This window comes from Mesoplodon mirus, assembly GCF_964341445.2.
Source record: "Mesoplodon mirus genome assembly, chromosome: 18".
In the NCBI taxonomy this organism is placed as follows: Eukaryota; Metazoa; Chordata; class Mammalia; order Artiodactyla; family Ziphiidae; genus Mesoplodon; species Mesoplodon mirus.
In genome coordinates, this window is record NC_138994.1 from 42741339 (window position 1) to 42758100 (window position 16762).

Here is a 16762-nt window from a genome sequence, read left to right on the forward strand (position 1 = left end):
TGACAGTGCAGAAAAAAAGAGCAAGGAGCATCAAGACTACTCTTTTGATCTTTCAAAGCAGGCTTCAGAAACACATGTGAGAGAGGAGGGCTTTAAAAGAAAGGGGTTTGCAGTTTCAAGACTATGGGCTTTGGAATGTTAATAGTCTGTGCCATTAATAGCAGAGTTTGAAGAATATCCTATCCTTCCTATTCTAGATAAAGAACCCACAAGCTGTGGGGTGCTGAAGAAGATGATAGGGGAGTGGGAGGGGAGAGAGGGAGATGAAAAGTAGACGATGAGTGTGCAGATTTTATCACTTCAAAAATGTCACTGCCTTCCCTATAGGAAGGGATTATACTTCCTCTTCTCTTTGAGGTCAAAATCGATCATGTGATTTTCCTCGGACATAGAATATGCACAGAAGTGATTTTTGTCACTTCAGAGCAGAAGTTTCATTTAGAGATCCTACTCCCTTCTTTTTTCACTCTGCCATGAGACCAGCAATGAGCCAGGTAGGGGCTGCTATGGATCACAGTTGTGGTGATCCAACTGGAATGAAAAGCAACACCTTTGTTGTTGTCAGAGGTTTGGGGATTGTTTGTTCCTGCAGCATCACTGAATCTAAGCTGACTACTACAGAGGGAATCTCTGAGAAAGTGACTTTCCCCTTGCCCTTCCTAGGGTCAAAACTTAAGTTGGGTAGAGGCAGGTTGGACGCAGATATATCATACAGCTTTAGGTCATTCAGCAAAGGTCACAAAGAGCCTCCTTGTGAGAGCCTGGAGCGCCCAAAACACAGTGCTGTGGTGGCTCCAGAGTTCCCTGCACCAAGCCACATGCAATGAACATGTGTGTGCCAGGAGGGCTTACAAAGGTACCAGAAAGAGCTGGACGTGATGCTGCTGGCATCAAAGATGATGAGAAGGCAGCAATGGCTGAGGTGTGGAATCAAGAAGCCCCAAAGTACTCTGACATTTAATTTCTACCACCAGAAGGATGGACTGAAAGTTTCAGTTAAGTGCATTTGAAGAAGACAATGAAAAGGAGGAGAAGGAGGAAGAGGAAGAGGAGGAGAGAGGAGAGGGAAGAGAAAGAAGAAAGAAAATTCTATTTTATACCTGACTTTGATCTATGGAAGGATAATACTGCCCGCTCCTATGGACCTTAAATGTGGCCACGTGACTTGCTTTGACCAACAAAACAGGGGTCTCTTACTTGCTTCAACAATATGGTAGTACCATTTATCTGAGATCCATTTCCTTTGAAATCTGATATTCCATTTGGGAGTCCCTGAATTAGAGTGGTTTTAGCATCTTAATCCTCAGTCCCAGCATTGGCTGGAGCTGCCCTGTCCAACTCAGGAGTCACTAAAGAAAAATGGTTATTTAAATTTAAGTTTAAATTAAGTTCAATAGAATTAGAAATTTAGTTCCTCAGTGACACTAGCCACATTTCAAATACCCCAAAACCACACATAGCTTGTGTCTGCCATAATAGATAGTATAAAATAGTGCATCAACGTCATCACTGAAAGTTCTATTGGACAGTAATGGCCTTTAGAACAGAATTCAAAATACAGGGTCCAGATACCATACGGTATCACTTATATGTGAAATCTAAAATATGAGACAAATGAACATACTTACAAAACCGAAACAGACTCACATAGAAAACAAATTTATGGTTACCAAAGGGTAAAGGGGGTAGGGGAGGGATAAGTTAGGAGTTTGGGATTAGCAGATACACACTACTATATATAAAATAGATAATCAACAAGGTCCTACTGTATAGCACAGGGAACTATATTCAATATCCTATGATAAACCATAATGGAAAAGAATATGAAAAAGAATATATATATATATGTATATTATGTGTATATATATATATATATAAAATCACTTTGCTGTACACCAGAAACTAACACAACATTGTAAATCCACTCTAGTTCAATTTTTAAAATTTAAAAAAAAACAAAACACGGTCCACCAGAAGAGAGAAAACAGAACAGGAAGTGACAAGCTCACTGTAATTATGGCCGGTCATTTTATCTGACCTCTCCATGGTATTCTTTCCTCATCTATTATATGGGGGTTTATAGCCCAAGATCTCTAAGCCTTAAGTTTTGGGAAATCAACCAACTGACCAATCTACTTGCTCAATAAATTGCTGTTGGCCTGGATATGCCTAAGCCTTCCAGGATTTAACATGTCCAAAGTTATATTCAGTGTTACGCTATAACTGAAGGATATTATTATGCTTTTCAGATTCCAATCACCTTTATACCAGCAAGTATAAAACTTACACCATTAAAACATATCTGTTAGTCCAAAGTATCTTTAAACAGGATGATAGATGTTCCCATCTTGGGGCATATCAACTCCAATTTTTCAGCTCTCCTTGGATCTATATCTTTGCCAGAACCTTATCATGGACAGAGTGTATTTCCCTACCTAGTAACTTTGGACTTGGTTATGTGATGGCTTTGGCCAATGGCATGTGGATGGAAGGGACACGTGCCACCTCTACCCAATGTATTAAGAGGCTTTCTTCACCTCTGTCAGTGCCATAAGATGAACTTCCCTGAGGGGACTATCTGTCTGTCACCTTGGGCTCCAGAACGAACAGTTGTTGAGGCAGGCCTGATACGGACCATAGCTGAAATTAAGGGAGTAATTGATGAACTCATTCTAGGGCAGGCTACTTTAAAAGACAGATAAAATGAATAGAGCTAAAGAAAGGGAAAAAGGAGAAAAACGGAAAGGCACAACTTTAGGAATGAGAAAAAGGATTTACTCACAGATGCCCCCAAAAATTATGAGAATACTTTTGCAATTTTATGTCTACTTGTTTCAAAGTAAGCTCTTTTTTCACTAGGAAAATATATATTACTACAGATGTTTTTAAAATAGGTAGCAATGGGGACTTCCCTGGCAGTCCAGTGGTTAAGACACCGTGTTCCCAATGCAGGGAGCACAGGTTCGATCGCTGGTCTGGAAACTAAGATCTGTCATGCTGCACGGCACAGTCAAAAAAAAAAAATAGGTAGCAAGACCCCTATGTTCATAGCAACACTATTTACAATAGCCAAGACATGGAAACAACCTAAATGTTCATCGACAGAGGAATGGATAAAGAAGATGTGGTACATATATACAACGGAATACTACTCAGCCATAAAAAAGAATGAAATAATGCCATTTGCAGCAACATGGGTGGACCTAGATATTATCATACCAAGTGAAGTAAGTCAGACAAAGACAAATACCATATGATATCACTTACATATGGAATCTAAAATATGACACAAATGAACTGACCTACAAAACAGAAACAGACTCACAGACGTAGAGAACAGACTTGTGGTTGCCAAGGGGGAGAGGGTAGGAGAGGGATGGATTGGGAGTTTGGGGTCAGCAGATGCAAACTATTATATACAGGATGGATAAACAACAAGGTCTTACTGTATAGCACAGGGAACTATATTCCATATCCTGTGATAAAAACATAATGGAAAAGAATACAAAAAAGAATGTGTGTATATATATATATATATATGTATAACCGAATCACTTTGCTGTACACCAGAAACACAACAGTGTAAATCAACTATATTTCAATAAAATAAATTTAAAAAAATAAAAATAGATAAAATAGGTAGCAAGAATGAGTAGACCAAGAACACTGAAAACATTGGAAAAGTTGTTACAAAACAACACTCCCCAAAGTAGTCAGGCTCAGATAATTTCATTTATTTAAAATATATCTATTTCATTTATTTAAACTATAAATTTATTTAAAAGATTCAAGAAACAGATCATTCTTCTGCTATTTAAAGTGTTCCAGAGCACAGAAATAAAGGGAAAGCAACTCAGTTCATTTTATGAAATTGGCCTAACCCTGTAACCAAACCTGATGAATGTAGCACAAACATGAAACAAACACAAAAACAACAAACCAGTATCTTAAGAATAGACATAAAAATTATGAATAAAATTAATCCACTAATAGAATGTTAATGAATAAAATCTAACACTATATGTGTTTACATATAAATGCAGATACATTTTCATGGTATTTATTGAGGAATGAATAGTGCAGATAAATTAAAAAGTAAAAACCGTGCCTACTCTTACTAACCAAGATAACATTATGAATTTATAAATATATTTCAAAAAAGGGATCACACTTGTTAGGTCAATATGTTCATTCCCATCTTCTGTTATTTTAAATATCTCTGTGATTAACATGGTGACTAAAACTTTGCACATATACTTTCTTAAGATCAAAATTAAAGAATTAGAATTTCTGCATCAAGATACACACCACTGTATATAAAATAGATAAACAAGGACCTACTATATAGCACAGGGAACTATATTCAATATCTTGTAATAACCTATAATGGAAAAGAAACTGAAATATATATATGTGTGTGTGTGTATATATGTATGTATGTGTATATATACATATATATATAACTGAAACACTTTGCTGTACACCTGAAAATAACACATTGTAAATCAACTAGAGTTCAATTTAAAAAGAGAATTTCTGCATCAGAGTGTGTCATGTTTTCAAGTTTATTCTTGTATTACCAAATTATGTTCTAGATTAAAAAATGGAAACATTTTGCAGGCCCACCTACCATGCATAAATGTTCTATTTTCCCCACACCCTGACCTATATGGGGTATTACCACTTTTAATAATCCTGCCAGATGAAGAGCTAAGAAATAGCATTATAGTGCTATTTTAGTTTGCAGGGTTTTTCTTTTTTATCAGATTAAATATTTTTCTCACATGTTTCACGGCTATGAGTGTTTCTTCTTCAGTTAATTGCTCACTGCTTCATGTCCTCAGCCTGGTTTTCTCTTATGGCGTTCCATATTTTCTTAGTGATACTAAAAAGCTCTTTTGTTATATTAACTATACTAATGCTATTGTATCTTATGGCAAATGTTTCCTCTAGTTTGGCCTTCCCCCTTTTAAAATCTCTAATGTTGATTTTTGTCTTCCAGGAATTTTACATTTTTCATGTGGTCAAATCCATCAATCTTTTCCTTTATGTTTTACGCCCTTAGTTTAATGCTTAGAAAGTCTACCCTATCCTCAAAGGGTAGAAATATTCAATTGTATTTTCACCTAAGCCCTTTCATGTGTTAATTCTCTTTATTTAGAATAAATTCTAAATTCAACTTTGAGGACCAAAAAGTTAACTAGAGTCAGTAGTTTTGATTCATTTCTTCCTCTAAACTCATTGTGAAATAATTCAAATATGTGTGTGTGTGTGTGTGTGTGTGTGTGTGTGTGTGTATGAAAAATTCTATTTCACTCGTGGAAATTAGGGATACGTCCTACTTGCTACCTTGGCAGAAAATAGTACCAGTGATTCTGAGTCAGGGAAGCTGTCCAGGAAAACGTTTCTATGTGTGGTAACCTTTTGGGGGAAAATTAAACAGAGACCAACACCATCTCCGATAGACCACTGCCCCCACCATCTCAGCCACCAAATCCTGACTAACCAGACCTCTCTGAGAATGAACAAACACACACACACACACACACACACACACAAAAAGACTGAGTAGTTCAATGTAATAGTAAAGATGATGATGATGCCGACAGTGATGATAGCAAGTGATGCTGAAGATAGTAATAAACCACATAGCTAAGCAATATTGTAAGTATCTCAACACTCATTACCTTGTTCAATCCTGAAAAGAACTCTGGGATGAGGGTTTTATTACACCCATCAAATAAATCAAAGCTCAGAGGCTTTCTGTGAATAGTCATTCAAGTGCCACCACTGGGATGCAAACCCAGGTTTTTCTAGTTCAAATGCCTGTGCTTTTATTACCGGTTATTACCTCCATAACACAGGGAGGCGAATCTGAGAATTCAGAGAAATGTCCTCCAGTGAAAAAGTTAAGCAGGAAGTAAGGGAAATATATTTTTTAAAGTCTAATTTGTATTCTTGGTGAGAACAGAGAGAACATTGCTTTAATATGACAGGAGCTGGTTGCCAAGAAAAAGAGCCATATTAAACAAGAAAGAGTTCTTGGATAAGAAACATATGACTTCCAGACTAATGAAACTCAACAGAGGCAGGAAATAGCAGATTTGGCACTGCCCGAAGCAAAATTGGTGCATTCCAACATGGGCTGGAAGAAAGCTCCCCAAAATTCGGAGGAAAAAAGTAGGTAATTCAATGAAATGAAAGGAAAAGGAAGAGAGACATGGAATCTTTTTCAGAACATTAAAAAATATATATATACATGTAATAGAATTTCCAGAGCAGATGATGAAGAAGAAAATAGCATAAAAGTTCTTGAAAAGATATTCTGCACAGCTGAAGAAAGGCCCAAATCAAAATTGAAATCATTCATCAAGTGCCAGAATATATTACTGTAGTGGGTAGAGGTGGAAGCCCTAGATGTATCTTGGTAAAACTTCTGAATTTCAAAGATAGACACATACTGAACTGTATATTTGAAATTTGCTAAGAGTAAATCTTAAAAGTTCTCATCATAAGAAAAAAAACTGTAATTTGTGTGGCATAGATGTTAACTAATTGTGGTGATCATTTCACAATACATACAAATATCGAATCATTATGTTGTATACCTGAAACTAATATAACGTTATATATCAATTATACCTCAATCTAAAATGACAACCACTGCCAAGGGGGTGGGGGTGGGGGAGGGATGGCGTGGGGAGTTGGGGTTAGCAGATGTGAGCTATTATATATGGAACGGATAAACCTCAAAGTCCTACTGTATAGCACAAAGAACTATATTCAGTGTCCTGTGATAAACCATAATGGAAAAGAATATAAAAAAAGAATGTATATATACATATATATATATGTATAACTGAATCACTTTGCTGTACAGCAGAAATTAACACAACATTGTAAATCAACTATACTCCAATAAATCAACCACCACCACCACCACAAAAAAAGGAAGACAGATACAAATGTATATAAGTACTGTTCCGAGAAAAGTTTGTCTCTGAAGAAAAGCCGATTCTCTCAATGTTTCCTATTGGCAACACTCAATGCAATAAAATTTGGAGCCATGTTTACAGAGTTCCAATGGAAACAGGTTGTAACTCAAGTGCGACTCAAAAATTCTACATCTGGTCTGACATTCACAAAAAAGGGCAAAAGAAAGTCATTTTTAAACATGCAATGCCTGGAAAAGTTTATCAACCACCCATTCTCTAAAAAAATTATTCTTCCCAAAAGAAATTAAAAATCAAAATAAAGAACAAGAGAGAACATTTTCTATAGGAACTTGGGTAGGGAATGATTCCTTAAACATGACACCAAAAACTCTGACCTTAAAGGAAATATTGATAAATGGGATTACTTAACAACGAAAGAGTTTGGTTTATCAGATAATACCATTAAGAGAATAAAAAAGGCAATCTTCAGAGTGGGAGAAGTTACTTGCAAACCACATAATAGTCAAAGGACTCAACTCCAGGATATATAAAGAATTCTACAATACAATAGGAAAAAGGCAGAAAACCTAAAAGAAAAATGGACGGGGGATGTGAACGGCCACCTTACCACAGAGACAAATCCAAATGGCCAAAGGACATATGAAAAGTTGAACCTCATTAGTCATCCAATATATGCCAATCGATTTTACAAGGGAATACCAAAACACACCCATAGCCTGGCTAAAATTGAAAAAGACTGGCAAAAACCAAGCATTGGCATGGATGTAGCTCACCTGAAGCTCATATGTTTTGATGGGAGGACAAGCCCCTCAGAAAGCTGTTTTACATTATCAGCTGAGGCTTAGCAGTATGCAAAGCCCATGGCCCAACAATTTCACATGTTCAACAAAAATGTGTACATATCTGTACAAAAAGGCATGCGCTGGGATGTTTGTATCAGCAACATTTTCAATAGTCAGAAATTGGAAACAACTGGAACATCCATCCACAGTAGAGTGAACAAATAAAGGTTATACGGCCGGGTATCCCTACCACCTTCTCTCTTGTGTGTACTACCAAACTCCCATTCGCTTTTAGGTTACCTCAAATATCTCTCCTCTTGACACTCCATCCTTTGAATTTCTGACTCTCTGCTTTGGTCCTGTGTGTCTTCTTCCTCACATGGGCATGCTTCCTGAAAGGCAATGTCTGGATTTACTGTCTCCATTTCCTCACTGCCTTTCAATTCCTCGGTCTACATCCACCCGGCGTCACCACTGCACCCAAGATGCTCTCACCACCTCCTCATTATTAAATCAAACAACACTCTTCATTCCTTACCCTACTGAAACAGTAGCACTAGACACGATTGAAGACTCCCTCTTTCTTGACATTTTCTCCCGCCTCCGTGCCTGGGATACCACCTTCTTCCGGTCTTCTTCCTGGTTTTCTAGCCACGCCCCTTCCTCGCCTTCACCAATCTCTTACGTGTTGGTGGTCCTCAGCATCCTCTTTTCTTCTCACTCCACACACTGTGTAGCTCATAGTCATGCCCATGATTTCAGTTAATTTCCGTATGCTGACTTCTCCCATCCCTAAATCTCCACCCAAAGGACTCTGAGTTCCAGACCTCTCTTGTGACTGCTTTTGACTTGAGTGTCCTACAGGCAATAGTCGCTCAAAACTCAAATTCATAATTTGTCCTATTAAGTCACTCATTCTGGCCTTTTGCCTCTGTGAATGGAATGAACATACACTGGACAACCACCTACCCCTCCCAGATCCGAATCCTCTCCTTTGCTCACCACAGCCAGTGATCAAGCCCCATTCTTTCCATTCTATGTCAAATCTACCTTAATCTCTCTATTCCTACCACCATTTTCTTAGTCGAGTCACCATCTGCTTGTTGGCTGGTTTATTATGGGTTCTTAGGTTACTACCTTCACTCTAACCCCTAGCCTTACTCCATCATTCCTCATGTACTAAATCCAACATGTTGAATTTCCCTTGAAGTTCTCATGCCTATAGAATAAGAAGGGCACCAATGATTTATCAAATGAATTCACAATTTACTCAGCTGCGCTCCCCTTATCCTTGTCACTCCAATCCATTTCCACAGTATAGCCAGAGTTCTCTTTCTCAAATGTAAATTTAGAAACTTAGGGGACAGATACATTTGGAATTTGGGATGAACAGATACAGACTAGTATATATAAAAATAGATAAACTACAAGGACCTACTGTATAGCACAGGGAACTATATTCAATATCTTGTAATAATCTATAATGGAAAAGAAATGTGAAAAAGAATAGAGATATATATGTATAACTGAATCACTTTGCTGTACACCTGAAACACTGTAAATCAAGTATACTTCAATAAAAAAATTATAGTAAAAATAATAAAAATTAAATAATAAAAATAATAAAATAAAAATTAAAACATAAAGTGTAAAGATTATTATAGCACTTCCTTGCTTAAAATGTTTCAATGATACCCTCATGTTTTAAAGATAAGTTCACACTTATGGCAAATTCTCATTTATCTCCAGGCCTTCACACAGGCTGTTGCCTCTGCTTGGAATGCTTTCTTCCTCTGCTTTGGCCTGGCTAACTCCATTGTTGTAACTATCTTGGCTTGGTGCTCTCCTCTGGAGAGCCCTTCTTGACCATCCTCCCCACCCAAGACTTCCTTAAATGCCCTTTCTCTACCACATACCACATGGGAGCAGTATGCACTTACCCACATGTAAGCAACTTAGGCTATGTTGTCATTCCTTGTTTGTTTCCTCCACTAGGTGACAAACTTCTCATCAACCGGGGTTGTATAGAGTAATCTATAGTTTGTGCATCCTTTCCACCTTTTGGTAAAAGCGTCTCAACTTTGCTTTAGAAAAGCTCACCTCTCCACTGTCAGTCCACGAGATTCAAATGATCCCATGCCGCAGCTCAGTGCTAAACAGGAGATCCAGACCCTGTGGATGAATTTGTATCTCATGCTCATGGCCACAGAGATTGGTTCATGGATGAGTCCACTGAGAGACAGCTGTCAGATTTCCGCTGCGACTCTTAGGAGTGAGAAACTCTCTTTTTGCTGGAACTGCTAATCTGGCAGGATGAACACCTGGGGCTTCTGGCCACCTGTGACCTTCTTGTTTCTACGTGGGGAGAACCCATGAGAAAGTAAGGCCAGAGCAGGGAAGGCAGAGCCATGGCAGGGGGCAAGACTAATGCTAGTCTGAACTAGAGCTGAGGACCCCCATTCCAGGGCTCTTTCACAAAATCTCAGCTCCTCCATTTGGTTTATATATGTACTGATGAGAAAATGATGGTCAGGAATAAATTTAGGGAAGAAAAGAAGATAAAAACTCAGTCTTCCTTGGGGAGTTTCTACAGATTTTATAGATCACCTTGATGCCCAATTTGTTCTACATTACCATTCGGTTTGCTCAGCTGCAAAACTGATGAGAACATTGGGTTGGCTAACTTACCTGTCCGTGTGTTTTAACAGCATATATGTAACTGCAGACTCTGTTCCTTTTCACTGAAGTCCTTATTTTATTAGTATCATCAGTGGTAAGTGCGGGTGAGATGTACAGCGTTTGAGATCAGGGACATCGGAGATAAATAAAGTGTGATTACTGGTTCTGCCAATTTTGAGACGTGTAACCTTAAGCGATTAACTTAGCCTTTCCAAACTCTGTTTCTTCAACGTAAACTGGGGATAATCATGGTACCGCTTCATGGGACCATTGTGAGAATTTAGTGAAATAACAGCACAATGCCTGGTACATCACATAGTTAAGAAAAAAGCTTCCATCTCTTTCTAAAATAAACATTTTATTTAAAAATATACATATATTTTTTAAAAAGAACACATGCCAACTTTGGTATTTAGCCATTGCTTCTTTTCTCTTCCTGGTCACCCACATTTCTTTCTAGTTACGTATCATTGAGCAAAGGAGGCCGACGTGAAAACTCCACCACACAGGGTCCCTGCAGAGAACGTATGCTGGCTCTTTTGACTTCTTCACAATGTGTCTCTTTGTGTTTCGCCAAGGGAAGATTTCAAGTACCCAGCCACACATTGCCCTCTTTCCCCACTGTGGGCGCACTGGAGAGAACTCTGGGCAGCAGTGTGGATTCCCTTCCTTTGGAAAACATTAGAACAGCTTCCAGGATCCTCATCTTCATCCTCCCTTTTCCCATAAACCCTCGGGAGCTGTTAAAACATGTACACGAAACTCACATGACCAGTGTCCATGAGGCTGAAGGTGGTTAAAATAAGCACAAGAGACAATCAGGAGTTGGTCTTAACCCATAGAATTCTAGAAGCCTAGAATCCACCAACTCCTACAATCAGGAGGGAATTTACTTATATGTTATCAAACTCAATGAATCCTATTACAATTTCCCTGCAAGATGATAGAGAAATTTTTCTCAGACCTCTTCCTGTCTTGAAATCATCTCCTAATGTGCAGTCTCAGCCTAGACAGGGTTGCTCTGAAAATGTGGATTCCAGAATCGAACCCAGTTCCTCACCACACTGAGCAGCTCTCAGACTTACAGGACTGTCTTGTTCCAGGACCTGCACTCTGTGTGTCTAGTAATATCATCTAATACGGCATTAGCAGTTTCAGCATCTGAACCGCCCTGTTGGTTTCTACCAGATTTATAGGAAAATGAACACTCCAGACTCTTTTAATCCGAGTTCTCTCATAGCTGATAGCAAACTGTGTGCATCTGTGGACTTCCCCTGTGAGGACCACAGCCAAGCCCTGAAGGGGGACCAAGCTGCCCTCACAACCCTGCAGCTTTTCTCCTAAAAGATGGAGGCTCCCCATGGACACCCCCACCCTTAAGTGTCCCTTTGGTCCGGAGAGCTTGTTCTTAAGATCAAGACTAGGGGCTGAGGCAAAAAAAAAAGTTTCCTTTACCCTTCCCTGATTTTCAAGAGGCTTCTGTATCTGGCAATGAAAACAAACCCTAAAGCTCTCATAGATGATTTAAGTGGTGCAAGTAAGGAAAGATGTCTAAGTGACACACTGAGGCTGTTTGAGAAGAAAAAAAAATGTTAGCATGGGCACAGTTTTTACATAAAAAGGGGCCCTCCCCTTTACCTTCTGGAAAAATGAAGATCCCTTTGTCACCATAGGTAAAGGGTTTCTGGTTGGAGGACTGGGAGATTCCCAGTGTTCTTGAAACTCCCCAATCACTCAAAATCTCAACCATCTGTGCAGAGTCTACGTGGTATTGTACATTTGGGGGTTTGTGTGCTTTGCACAGGTGAGACATCAAGTACTTAGCCACTGGATGAGTAAATTGGATGTGGGAGTTTTCGGCTAGGCCAGCATTGGTTTCTAGAAGAGCTGGTGGTGTCTGAACATTTTTGGAAAAAGACTGTCTTAAACACTTGGGGTAGGTTTTTGCTTCTTTTTTTCAGATTGAAAATAAATGTTTCTGAATGGCAAAGGCCACCAGTTCACAGACCCTTGACTATTTAGGTGAAGACCCTCTTGCTTTCCTCATTTACCAGTGCAATCATTTCATTGGAGAGAATCGTTTCTCATCCAGAATTTTGCGATTTGCTTTTCATAATGCAGAGTCTTCGTTGAACTGAGAGGTTAGGACCTTCCTTTCCTTTCCTTTCCTTTCCGTTCCTTTCTGTTCCTTTCCTTTCCTTTCCTTTCCTTTCCTTCTTTCTCCCTCCCTCCCTCTTCTTTCCCTCCTTCCTTCAACTTCCTTCCTTTCCTTCTTTCTCCCTCCCTCCCTCCCTTCCTTCTTTCCTTCAGCTTCCTTCCTTCTTTCTTTCCTACCCCCCCCTTTATAGTAGAGTGTGTGTCATCTCAATAACGCTGTTAGAAGCAGAGCTTCTAATGAGCACTGGCTTAATGAAAGCATTTGCACAAAGGAATTTCCTGACTCCACTGGATAAGTGTGAACCTACTGCACCAGCGTTGGGAAAAGCTGCAAATGTCTGCAGGTCTGCTTTACCACGGGGGAGTCCCAGGGGTCTTAAGAGAACTACATGTGGCTAGTTTCAAGCTAACCTTGACCATGGCCATCTTCCTAAGTCTCTGTACATCTTTTAGTCATGCTCAATTTGTCACCAGAAAAGGAGACACAACTAAGAGTTTAAAAGAACTTAAAAAAAAAATACTCTAGAGGAGACAGGTGAATTAACACAGATGATCTGGGAGCAACTAACTTCATCAACCTTCTCCCAATTATCCTCAGTTTTATCTTGCAAATATTGTATCTGATCTACAAAGAGACAGTGAATATGGTGGGTGGAGACTGTGGTAGGAGGTTAAAAATAACAATCCAGGAGTCTGCTCTGGGTTGTGTGTTGGTCTGTAGTAGCGAATATCTTTCGTTAAGTGTGAGGCGTATATGTCAGTGCCAGATAATATCCTAAAAATATCCCAATGAAAATGCATAGTCTTACAAAGACAGGGGCCTCCTAACCAAGTCTAGCACTTCAGACAGAAATATCCAAAGGAAAAAATAATTGACACTCAGACCAGAGTCTCAGAGATTGCTGTGCGATTGTTTTCCAAAGGAAGGGGGACAAAAATAACATTAAAAAAATCACACAACGTGGCATATGAGAAATGGACGGACCAGCGAGCTTTATCAAGATCCGAATAAAACTTCAACGTCTGAGGAACACACAAATGTGAGGAATGTGTCACGAAGGTTTTCTTCTCCATAGCTTCATTGTCAAAGAAGAGACTGGCAATCTTCCCCTCTAGATGTTTGGTTCTGATGACGGACATAAAAGCAAAGTGTACCGTGTGGCTCTTTTAAAGCACAATGCAGATGAAGGAATGTAAAACGATTGTCATCTTCCACTGGTGCTCTCCCATGAGAGATGGTAGTACCCTTTCCAGCGACCAACAGTGATGCTCTTCTGTCTTTTCACATCACAGTCACTGTCAAGATGAGCTTGTTCATGGTAAGCAGGTGGCTGTGAGTCATTGGGTTGGAGCCATGAGTCATAAACAGACAGGCAACGTGTAATCTGGGTGATTAATCAGGAACTCGCAGTGAGAAACGGCAAGATCATTTCACAGCAGATGGAGGCTTAAAGGCTTTTGGTATAGAACTCTAACACTGCCTTGAAGATACACACACATACACACATGTGTATGTATATGTACATATGTATGTGTATATATGGATGCATATATACACACACCTATAGACACACATACATATACATATGTATATATCTATACACACATGCATGTGTGTATAGAGATATATACATATGTATATATATATATATATATATATCCCTCTCCTTCTCTCCTCACCCCCCAATAAGATCTGGCAGCTTTCAGAGTAGCAGTCACCAAAAACACTCTGTGTTCACACACGTTTACAAGTTAACAATGGAATGACTTCTAAATCTTTGGTTTTTTTCAAAAAGAGAACTTCTAAAATCACAACATGTTTGGTTATTTTCTCCATAAGTGCACAGTGAACAATTTTTTTTTTTTTTTTACAAACGAAGAAAACAGTGCCTTAGTGATTTAAATAAAAAATAAAAACAGCGATAGCTACTTTCTACAGCATGCAACACTATGAAACGGTGAGCTGGAACCACAGTGAGCCTTAGGGAGACGATCCTGCAATTTAAGTTTTTCATTCCCAGCAAAAGCACAAGAGGTGATGAGGAATGCACACGAGACCGTCGTCTTTTCTCCTTCCATCCTTTTCAACGTGCAATTGTATTTTCTTTCTGAAACCCAGACCTGGAATACTCTCTCCTTGTAACTATGATTCATATTTATCTTTACAATATAATGATTTCCGATTTCCCCAGAGCAACCCAAATCAGTGATGGCTATTAATCAAATGAGGGTAGAGACAGCTTTGTGACTGATAGGCCGAGTCATTGGTTTCTTCCTGAGGGCATTCTTTTGACTTCCTTTTGTAGCAGATTACGCATATGGAGAATGAGGTCTCCAGGAGAACCTCGATTTTTTAGCTTTTTAACATATGGCTTTATTAGGTGTATGACAGCTGGTTAGACAGCAGAAGTTCTCTTCTTCGGATTGTGGGGCAGAAAAGGAAAGATCTCCAACAGAGGAGCAAGAAAGGACTGATCATCTTGAAAGAAAAGTAGAGCGGGAGAAAGGTAAACAGAGGTGGACCACCTCCCACCAATAAGAAAACAAGAAAAGCAGCCTGACTTCTATAAATAATCATCCTGTTATAGTAACCCATGGTATTTATTTCCATGACACGTGAAACGATGTTCTCTAGTCCTGTCTGATCTCTGATATGGCTTCCTGAGGCTAGAGAGGTCCTTCTGGTCTGCCTACATGGTCCTCTCTAGTCTTTGACACTAAAGGGGGTTGTGCTGGAGAACTGTCTACGGCAGACGGTTTTGCTTTTCTTCTTGCTTTAGGGTTCTCGCCTGTTTCACAACGCTTATCACCACGGAGACAGTGGGAATGATTCGGCAACTGGTTGAGGAGGAGGGAAATTCTAGGTGGGGTTCTTTAGGCCAAAGGTGGGTCTGTTGTGGGTTAGAATTGGGGCCACTGCAACGGGGCAGCTTTGTGGCTGAGGGACGCTGAGTTCATTTCACTCCCCTGGGAATGGATTGGTCCTGTCCCTCTGTTCTGCCTTAAGAACCTGACACTGGGCCTGACTTCTATTTTGAAAGCCAGGTGACGGACAGACAGGAAGCAGCTTCCGTCATGGGTACGCCCTCCATCACCTCTGATGGACTGGCTTCCCTGTGCTCCCTAGAGAGCTTACATCTTCTTTCCACAGTATGTGTAATAAATTCATGAGAAAAGCTTACAAAGTGAGATTATGCCCCAACAATGCCTGAGAAAAAGTACAGGCTAGAAAAAAGACTGGTGTTTGAAAAGGCAGTGGAAGAATTTTTTTTTTTTTTTTGGCATTCTTGGTCTGAAAAAGCACATTTTTGAATGCACTGCTGAAATCATGAACCGTCACTGAAGTTTGGTAAATATTACATTATCTATCTATATAGAAAAGACTCCTATTTTCTCTTGTTCGTTGTCACAGAAGTCTCCATTGCTTCTTTTTAATTCTCTCCGGCTTCTCCTCCCCCTCGTCCCCCACCCCCGCTCCTTCTTTTGGATAATGTAAGTATTTACGGTTGTGTGCTTTCCCCCACGGGGTTCCTACTGGTCTTCCGTAAGCACGCTGCATCACGCATCTACCACTGTTGTAAGTGGAGGTCCATGGGGGAATTCAAATTGAGATCCGTGACATCCAGGAAATCGATGTTGAAGATGCTGGGGCCACCGGTGGAGAGGGAGCTGAAGCTCGGGGTGGAGCTGGGTGGCGTGATGTCCAGCCACTCCATACTTTCCCAAGGAGATTCCGTGAAGCTTAAGGGCAGCCCACTGCTGTCCACGGAAGAGGGTGAATACTGAGTCTGCATGGGGGAGAGGGGGCCCGGCAGGATCTCGTGCGCGTTGAAGAGGTCTTCCGCAGCCTTCCCGGAGAATCCATCCATCATCCCATCGAAAGGGGGTTCCTCGCTCCCGATTTTCAGAAGGGTGACGTCGCCCACCTTCCCCAAGGGGCTCTGGGAATTTAATAAGACTTCAAGGTGCTCGTTGCTGTCGGCGCCGTAGTGATCGAAGGAGAGCTGGCCTCCTGCAGATGCTGGTTCAAAGGAAGCCGGGGGCTTGGCGGGGAGGGCAGCAGTGGGGCTTCGAGAAGACCCAGGTATCTTTGGGACTTTTTGAAGACATGAATGATCCTCTCTGGCGTCAGCCGGCATTTCTGTTGGTAAAACACAACGGGAATTGTTCAAGCACTTCCGATCGAGC

At 40.1% G+C, this 16762-nt stretch overlaps 1 protein-coding gene across 4 annotated transcripts in view; it reads right to left on the reverse strand.

Moving 5' to 3' along the window:
• Positions 1-12778: 12778 nt before the first annotated feature.
• MYOCD (myocardin) overlaps positions 12779-16762 on the reverse strand; it is a 93533-nt gene continuing 89549 nt past the window's right edge. For all 4 annotated transcript variants that reach the window (XM_082604986.1, XM_082604985.1, XM_082604987.1 and 1 more), the window contains one exon: positions 12779-16715. In XM_082604986.1, the coding sequence (XP_082461112.1) occupies positions 16141-16715 (575 nt within the window). In that variant the 3' untranslated portion in view covers positions 12779-16140. The remainder of the gene's footprint in view (positions 16716-16762) is intronic.